Raw genomic sequence first — 9,693 nt, 5'->3', positions numbered from 1 at the left:
TCGTAGGGCAATTTTTTGTACTATGTTTCGTGACAGTGTCCATCAACCCATGCCCAATGCCAAGACTCCACTATGCCACATCGTCGAGGCCCGCCATTTTTGATGTGGTAAATACAACAGCGCTCCACCTATTGGCCCCTTTAGTTACTACCTGCTCCAAAACAATGCCCTCAAGAGGGAGAACGACACCGAAGTCCCCATCATCATCTGATTCGGCACACCCAGATCTAGGGTTTCCCCTGGCACAGATGCCACTGGAGGGAGAAGGGCACACCATCTGCAGCTACCAACGAGCCCACACGATGCCCACCACCACAATGATCTCACGACGATGCCTTCAAGAAGGACACGACGCCCAGAGCACCGTCGCTGCCCACCATAGTTAAGATTTTCACCCGAGTAGCAGTGAGGTGGGAAGAGGTAGGGCAGACCGACCGACGTCTTAAAGAAGAAAACTGGTGCCCTCAGGCGTCGTCACCATCGCGCCCGACCGTAGACGACCATGGAGTTATCCCGATCTAGACCCCCACCACCTGCTCCGCCCATAGTCGTGTGACCGGTTAAGATCCGACCGGGTTGGAGCACACCATATCGGGAGCAGCTGCCAGATCTGGCGTCGGCCGCTCGGGCAACAAATCTCCAACCCCAACCTGCAGGTTAGCCGCTAGCCGCCCGATCCGGTGACCCGCAAGCCGCCAGTCCCATCCTCGCCACAGGAGAGGGTGGCCTCATCAGAGGGCTGCCGCCCCCGATCCGAGCTCTCTGCCCTAGATCGAGAGGAGCAGTGCAAGCCCCGCCGCCACAGTCCCTGGTTGTGCCGCGAGCTTGGCCGATGTCGGCCTCATGTGTAGGTGAGGAGAGAGGGAGGAGGAAGGGAGTCCTAGCCGGCGGCACGCTAGGTTCCCCCGAGTCGGTCGCCTAAGCAACGCGGGGGTTGTGGGAGTCCTGGACTAAGGGGTCCTCAGGCTGCCGGCCTTTAATGGGCCGGATAGGTGGGCTGCTCTACAACTACTATAAGGCGAGTCTTTATCCGGACAGGAAACCTTCGGGGCCTTGGTGTGTCCTCCAAGTAAAGATGAGAGAATCAGCATGTTTATTCCTTCATTGTAATCGACCATGTGTAACCCTAGGACCCCAAGTGTCTATATAAACCAGAGGGTTTAGGTCGTAGAGGCTAGAAGAAAAACCATCATCCTACTCGCCTAGGGTTTAGTTCATCTGATCTCGTGGTAGATCGACTCTGTAACCATCATATACACATCAATACAATCAAGCAGGACGTAGGGTTTTACCTCTTCAAGAAGGCTCGAACCTGGATAAACATTGTCCCCTTCGTCTCATGTTCCCCATTGATCCAAGATTCATAGCTCGGGACCCCCTACCCAAGATCCGCCGATTTTGACGCCGACAGGGGGCGAGCATCAACTTTCTCCAACAATGAATCCTCATGAATGACTTATATTTGTTCTTGTTGTACAAAGCCTCTGAGGCCGAGCTAGCAAAGCAACAAAATCATATGACCAAAACATTGCAACATAGAGCAGAACAATCACATTACCAACAGATAGAGCAACATTAAGCAAAACTTACGAGCTCATGGAGTCCTACACCACTTGGCCACCGCTTTTGCATTTGTACATATGCCCTGCAAAACTTGTTGATGGTCTCTTGAATGACGTGCCATCTATGACTTAGTATTTCACTCATTTTGATCATCGATTTTTTTTCTTTGTTATATGGATCATAGTGCAAAGCGAAGACCATCCTTGCTGCACTCGTCGCAGCCGCCACGCAGATCCAGGCCACGAAGCCCCGTATCTTCACATTACTCCTTCCCAAATAGTTTGTACTGATAGATGCATCCGTATTTAGACAAATCTAAGATAATTTTTTTTTGGATAGAGGGAGTACAAAAGACATATAGCTTGTGTGTTCTTGAAAAAAAGGGACACCATTAGCTGATTGCTACTTCATTTTGTGCATACTGATTAAGTGGTGTTGCTCACTTTGAAAATTCCACTCCAGAGTACACATGTTGGACAAGGTGAACACGATTACACGAAGAAGGCTAAAAAGGCATAGTCAACGATTCAATCGAGCATCGAAATCTTCAGATTATCCAGGAAGTCAACAAATGCTGCCGCCGAAGATCCACCGCTTTCCAGCGCATTGGCAGCAATCTCTTGCGCCATCGTCATCCGCTCCCTGATCTCCTCCCCTTGCTCGGACTCCATGATCAGTTTCACCTTCCCCTCTACCTCATCCGCTTTAACTATCCCCTCGTCGTAGCCGCTCATGGCCACCCCGAGTTTCATCTCCTCCACGACGAGCACCTTGTTCATCCTCTGCTCTGCGTACATCGGCCAGCACAGCATCGGCACCCCGGCTACAACAGCCTCTAGCGTAGAGTTCCATCCGCAATGCGTCACGAACGCGCCGGTCGCCGGGTGCCGGAGCACCTCCACTTGCGGCGCCCAGGAAGAAACCACCATCCCGCGTCCCCTCGTCCTGTTCAAGAATCCCTCCGGCAGCAGCGGCTCCACCGCCGCCTCGGCCCGCCTCTCGAACCGCTTCGTCGCGTCGGCGTCCGGTGCAACGGGTGCTCGCACGGCCCATAAGAACGCGTGCCCGCTCTTCTCCAGTCCCACGGCGATCTCCTTTAACTGCTCTGCGGGCACCGAGCTCGCGCTCCCGAAGCAGAGGAATACCACGCTCCGCGCTGGCTGCTTGTCTAGCCATCTTAGGCATTCGTGCTTCACGGTGCTTCCCCTCTCCTCGCCGACCGATGGACCGACGCAGTACAATGCCGGTACTGACTCGCCGGGACGGGGAGTCCCGTCTTTTATCGCCTTAACGGCGCGGGACTCCAACCACTCGAACGTGTTAGACAGAATGCCCTTAGATCTTGGCAGCTGCTCCATAAGGCTAAGGATTGCCTTGTACTGGCTGTCGCCGCGGTCGAGCAGCACTTCCGGCAAGTCGGACGCCGGAATTGGGTGGACTCCGGGGAAGTGCAGCAGGTTGCGCCCCATGTCCCGGAAGGAGAGAGTGGAGCGCATGACGGGGATGTGCAGGTAGGCAGCAAGGACCGACGCAGCGGAGGTGAAGAAAAGGTAGGCCGGGACGCGGAGCTCTGCGGCGGCATCAAACCCGTAGGCGCAGAAGAAGTCGGTGATTAGAGCCTTGATGGAGGGGAGGGACCTCAGGAAGGCGAGGAGGGCAGAGTTGGTGGCGCGGAGGTCGGCGACAAGGGCGATGAATGGATCGGCATCGGGGTCAGCCGTCTGGGCGGAACGGGTCGCTGACGGCGGGAGTAGGTGGAAGGAGACGGAAGGATAGGATGCGGCGAGGCCGGCAATGGTCTCAGAGGACTTGCCTGTAGACGGGACGTCGGCGACGGCGACGGTGACAGGAACGCCATGTGCGGCGAGATGGTGGGCGAACTGTGTCATGGGGTGGAGGTGGCCCCTCACCATCCATGTGTAAAGCACAACGGTGCTCTGCATATTTGCTTCTGTGTTTCAGTGGCAGTGTTCTGAACTCTGAAGGAGGGAAGCTGGCAATCGATCGGTTGTGTTATACATGTACTGGCGATGTTTCGTAGCCGCCTGCGACTACCAGCTGTAAAGTTAGGCATATTTGAGTCTGCGCCTCTGCGGTCATGGTAGGTTGGGAACCAGATCCTCTAACTTGCACAAGGCAAGTTAAAGAGCTACAGCATCATCTTGTGTAAAATGGTGAAAGGAAGTCAGAGAACGAGCACGGTTTAAAAACTACTGTTGTTCGCGTATTACTGTAGGTAATCACTGTTCTTAAATCATTGTGTTAGGCTGCAAATTACAGGAATCTAGTGAAGGAAAGTCAGGCTACTGTAGCTTATCTGACTTCCCATCCTATGTTAGAGGATCTGGATCCGATAGGTTGATACGTTGTTTGATTTAGTTTGGTCTCGCATGCAACTATTAATGCCGGCAATGGTTTCAGCTGAAAAGTTAGCATATTTATATTTATACCTTATTTTAAAGGGAAGTCTGCGGTCGTGATGATAGATTGGTACGTTTTTGGTTTTTTTTTGAGAATTATTTGCATTCAAATCACGAAACAAAACAAAATAGTTGACCCATACAAGCACACTAAAACACAAACACAAAGGACCATAAACACCTAGAGTACCCTAAGACAACCATAACATAAGAAGATCTCTCGAGCTCCGTGTCATCATCCCTGAATCTTGAGAGAAGACCCCTGCAGCAGAACGATCTGCAACCAGGCGCAAGCAGGTTATCATCTTCAACCACGGAACAATTGCCGCCACGCTGCTTCCTCCTTTCTTGACACCAGCGCTGAGAGGACATGGACATCAATCCAACACACCTGCAACAGACGTCGCCATCTTTGGCTTTGAGTACCGCGAAAAATGTCCCTTCCGGAAGGAAGAGAACTCGAGTCATCCGACCGGTCTAGCACCGCGGCCGGGCCATTCGCCCGGGCAAAACAGAATCTCCCTCCAGCTCCAGCGCAGAGGAAGGAGAAGAACAGCAACAACAAATCATACCGACAAGGAAGAAGAAGGGTCTTCGTCTCCCTGCATCCATCGCCCATCTGAGGACCCAAACGGCAAGTGCCAATGGACCTCCAGTCACCATAGCCCGCGACCTCGACGAGATCCGGGGATCCCCCACCCCGCTGGCTCCTAGATGAAGGCTGAGGGAGTCCTGGATAAGGGGCTATCCGGACAGCCGGACTATATACTTTGGCCGAACTGTTGGACTATGAAGATACAAGACAGAAGACTCCGTCCCGTGTCCGGATGGGACTCTCCTTGGCGTGGAGGGCAAGCTTGGTGATTCGAATGTAGATCTCCTTCTCTGTAAACCGACTCTGTGTAACCCTAGCCCCCTTTGGTGTCTATATAAACCGGAGGGTTTAGTCCGTAGGAATCATCATCATCAACAACAATCATACCATAGGCTATCTTCTAGGGTTTAGCCTCTCTGATCTCGTGGTAGATCAACTCTTGTAATACTTATATCATCAAGATCAATCAAGCAGGAAGTAGGGTATTACCTCCATCGAGATGGCCCGAACCTGGGTAAAACATCGTGTCCCCAGTCTCCTGTTACCATTAGCCTTAGACGTACAGTTCAGGACCCCCTACCCGAGATCCGCCAGTTTTGACACCGACATTGGTGCTTTCATTGAGAGTTCCACTGTGTCATCACAATAAGGCCTGATGGCTCGTCTCGTTGTCAAAGACAACATCACCTCCAAGGGAGCCCTGGCTTTAGGCCAAACTCTCCGGCTCGGCGGCTTCGTCATGATCGCCCGATCGGCTGTTGCACCGACAATGACTTCACAGGTCATTAAAAATAGCCTCCACGTTGATTCGGAATCTGCCGAACAGATGGACCCAGTAGAGCTCTTCTCCCTCAATGAGCTCTTGGATCGCATCGCCGCCCTGGGCGTTGATACGTCTCCAACGTATCTATAATTTTTGATTGTTCCATGCTATATTATTATCTGTTTTGAATGATTATGGGCTTTATTATACACTTTTATATTACTTTTGGGACTAACCTATTAACCGGAGGCCCAGCCCATATTGTTGTTTTATTGCATGTTTCAGTATTTCGAAGAAAAGGAATATCAAACTGAGTCCAAACGGAATGAAACCTTCGCCATCGTTATTTTTGGGAAGAATATCACCCAGGAGACTTGGAGTTCACGTCAGAAGAGCCTCGAGGAGGCCACGAGATAGGAGGGCGCGCCCCCCTTACAGGGTGGCGCCCCCCTATCTCGTGGGCCTCTCGAGCACCCCCCGACCAACTTCTTTCGCCTATATAGTCTCACGTACCCTAAAAACATCCACGGAGAAGATAGATCAGGAGTTCCGCTGCCACAAGCCTCTGTAGCCACCAAAAACCTCTCGGGAGCCCTTCCCGGCACCCTGCCGGAGGGGGGATCCTTCACCGGTGGCCATCTTCATCATCCCGGCGCTCTCCATGACGAGGAGGGAATAGTTCACCATCGGGGCTGAGGGTATGTACCAGTAGCTATATGTTTGATCTCTCTCTCTCTCTCTCTCTCTCTCTCTCTCTCTCTCTCTCTCTCTCTCTCTCTCTCTCTCTCTCTCTCTCTCTCGTGTTCACTCTCGTGTTCCCTCTATGGCACGATCTTGATGTATCCCGAGCTTTGCTATTGTAGTTGGATCTTATGGTGTTTCTCCTCCTCTACTCTCTTGTGATGAATTGAGTTTTCCCTTTGAAGTTATCTTATCGGATTGAGTCTTTTATGAGAACACTTGATGTATGTCTTGCTGTGCTTATCTGTGGTGACAATGGGATATCATGTGCCTCTTGATGTATGTTTTGGTGACCAACTAGCGGGTTCCGCCCATGAACATATGCATAGGGGTTGGCACACGTTCTTGACTCTTCGGTAGAAACTTTGGGACACTCTTTGAAGTACTTTGTGTTGGTTGAATAGATGAATCTGAGATTGTGTAATGCATATCGTATAATCATGCCCACGGATACTTGAGGTGACAATGGAGTATCTAGGTGACATTAGGGTTTTGGTTGATTTGTGTCTTAAGGTGTTATTCTAGTACGAACTCTTTAATAGATCGATCTGAAAGAATAACTTTGAGGTGGTTTCGTACCCTACCATAATCTCTTCGTTCGTTTTCCGCTATTAGTGTCTTTGGAGTGACTCTTTGTTGCATGTTGAGGGATTGTTATATGATGTATCTATGTTATTATTATTGAGAGAACTTGCACTAGTGAAAGTATGAACCCTAGGCCTTGTTTCCTATCATTGCAATACCGTTTACGCTCACTTTTACCACTTGTTACCTTGCTGTTTTTTAATTTCAGATTATAAATACCTTTATCTACTATCTATTTTGCACTTGTATCACCATCTCTTCGCCGAACTAGTGCACCTATACAATTTACCATTGTATTGGGTGTGTTGGGGACACAAGAGACTCTTTGTTATTTGGTTGCAGGGTTGTTTGAGAGAGACCATCTTTATCCTATACCTCCTACGGATTGATAAACCTTAGGTCATCCACTTGAGGGAAACTTGCTACTGTCCTACAAACCTGTGCACTTGCAGGCCCAACAACGTCTACAAGAAGAAGGTTGTGTAGTAGACATCAAGCTCTTTTCTGGCGCCGTTGCCGGGGAGGCTAGGTAAACGGCACCCACACCCCGTCAACTAAGCTCTTTTCTGGCGCCGTTGCTGGGGAGGTGAGTGCTTGAAGGTATATCTTTAGATCTTGCAATCGAATCTTTTTGTTTCTTGTTTTATCACTAGTTTAGTTTATAAAAGAAAACTACAAAGAAATGGAGTTAAGTTTGTCTCATAAGCTTCGTCTTTTTAGTATCTTTCGTGAGTTTGATGGAAAGGAAAATCGTGCTCAAGTGCTAGAAGAAGAATGCATTAGAATGTTTGGTACTATATCTTTGAATGATGAGCATGATTGCAATGTTGTTAGTATGAATTCCTTGAATATCCATGATGCTAATGATATGCGAAGCCACAAGCTTGGGGAACCTATGTTTGATGAATATGATATTTTTTGTCCCCCAAGTTTTGATGAGAATATTTATTATGATGAAAGCATGCCTCCTATTTATGATGATTATATTGATGAAAGTGGGTTTGGAAGAGTGTAAACTTTAGGAAGTAGTGATCCCACTATTTTGGAGGATGTTGAATCTTATTGTGATGAACATGAAAGTGGATTTGGAAGAGTGTCAACTTTATTTAGTGATGATTCCACTATTTCGGAAGAGGTTCCAATTGATTATGAGAAAAAAGTTGCTATCTATGATGATTATCATGATGACTTGTATGCTATTAAGAGTAATGGTAACCATGAAACTTGTCATCGTGATTTTAGTTTTCAATTGGATTATGCCTCACATGATAATTATTTTGTTGAGTTTGCTCCCACTACTATTCATGAGAAGAAATTTGCTTATGTGGAGAGTAGTAGATTTTCTATGCTTGTAGACCATGAAAAGAATGTTTTAGGTGCTGGTTATATTGTTGAATTCATTCATGATGCTACTGAAAACTATTATGAGAGAGGAACATATGCTTGTAGGAGTTGCAATAATGTCATGTTTCCTCTCTATGTGTTGAAATTTTTGAAGTTATGCTTGTTTTGCCATCCTATGCTAGTTTATTATTGTTCCCATAAGTTGTTTGCTCAAAAAATACCTATGCATAGGAAGAGGGATAGGCTTAAATGTGCTAGTCATATGCTTCATGATGCTCTCTTTATGTTTCAATTCTTATTTTTTATGTGAGCATCATTGCTATCATCATGCCTAGCTAGAAAGGCATTAAAGAAAAGAGCTTGTTGGGAGATAACCCAATATTTACCCTTACTGTTTTTGTGTGTCCACATGATTATGCTACTGTAGTAATCATGTTTTATAGCTTTTGTTTCAATAAAGTGCCAAGTAGAACCTTTGGGAAGACTCGGGTGAAGTTTATGTGATCTTGCTGTGAAAAATAGAAACTTTAGCGCTCACGAGATTAGCTGTCATGTTTTACTGGAGAGTCATTTTAGGTTGATTCTTTTTGAAGATGATTAATAGACAAATTTCTAAGGTCCAGCAATTTATTTCATTATTGTTGGGGTTCCATAAGTATACGTTTGATACAGATTACTACAGGCTGTTCTGTTTTTGACAGATTCTGTTTCCATTGTGTTGTTTGCTTATTTTGATGCATCTATGAGTAGTATCGGAGGGTATGAACCATAGAGAAGTTAGAATACAGTATATACTACACGAATATGAATTTAGAATGAGTTCATTACAGTACCTAAGTGGTGGTTTTATTTTCTTATACTAACGGAGCTTACGAGTTTTGTGTTGAGTTTTGTGTGGTTGAAGTTTTCAAGTTTTGGGTGAAGTTTCGATGGACTAGGAATAAGGAGTGGAAAGAGCCTAAGCTTGGGGATGCCAAAGGCACCCCAAGGTAATATTCAAGGAAAACCAAGAGCCTAAGCTTGGGGATGCCCCGGAAGGCATCCCCTCTTTCGTCTTCGTTCATCGGTAACTTTACTTGTAGCTATATTTTTATTCGCCACATGATATGTGTTTTGCTTGGAGCGTCATTTTATATTGTTAGTATTTGCTTTATGTTAGTTATATTAATGTTTTGCATCTTTAGTTTCAATAAAAAAGTCAAGGATAGCCTTTGCCATGCTTATTTTGCTAGTATACATGTTGCTGTTTGAAAACAGAAAGTTTACCGTTGTTGCAAAAATTCCCTAGAAACGTAAGAGAATGGTATAACGTTGAATCTTTTTGAATATTGAGATATGATAAATTTATTACAGTGGGAATTTAAGTTCATAATTTTTGGAGTCAGGGAAATATTGATACTCTTGCATTCTTTACAGACTGTACTGTTTTGGCAGATTGCTGTTATAGTTGCATTGTTTGCGTATGTTTGCTTGTTTAATGATTCTATTTGAGGATAGGAGTATTAAATATGCAGAGAAATTTAGTATTCAATGTTGAATAATAATGTTAGTAATATGTTACAGTAGAAAATGATAAGGTTTTGCATTGATTTATACTAACCTATCTCACGAGTTCTTGTTGAGTTTGGTGTGGATGAAGCTTTTCATAAATAGAGAAACCATGATATGAGAGGAATTAAGGA

The 9,693-nt window shown here is 46.5% G+C and overlaps 1 protein-coding gene across 1 annotated transcript; it reads right to left on the bottom strand.

Moving 5' to 3' along the window:
* Positions 1–1,982: 1,982 nt before the first annotated feature.
* LOC123065626 (anthocyanidin 5,3-O-glucosyltransferase) lies at positions 1,983–3,680 on the bottom strand. Its single transcript, XM_044488868.1, has one exon. The coding sequence runs from the start codon at positions 3,504–3,506 to the stop codon at positions 2,091–2,093; it is 1,416 nt and encodes a 471-aa protein (XP_044344803.1). The 5' UTR covers positions 3,507–3,680; the 3' UTR covers positions 1,983–2,090.
* Positions 3,681–9,693: the final 6,013 nt, after the last annotated feature.

Source organism: Triticum aestivum, chromosome 3B, assembly GCF_018294505.1.
Source record: "Triticum aestivum cultivar Chinese Spring chromosome 3B, IWGSC CS RefSeq v2.1, whole genome shotgun sequence".
In the NCBI taxonomy this organism is placed as follows: domain Eukaryota; kingdom Viridiplantae; phylum Streptophyta; class Magnoliopsida; order Poales; family Poaceae; genus Triticum; species Triticum aestivum.
This window is presented reverse-complemented; position numbering and strand designations above follow the sequence as displayed.

Excerpts from the sequence above, each read along its gene's own strand:
- LOC123065626 (XM_044488868.1), bottom strand. The coding sequence starts at position 3,506 with ATGCAGAGCACCGTTGTGCTTTACACATGGATGGTGAGGGGCCACCTC.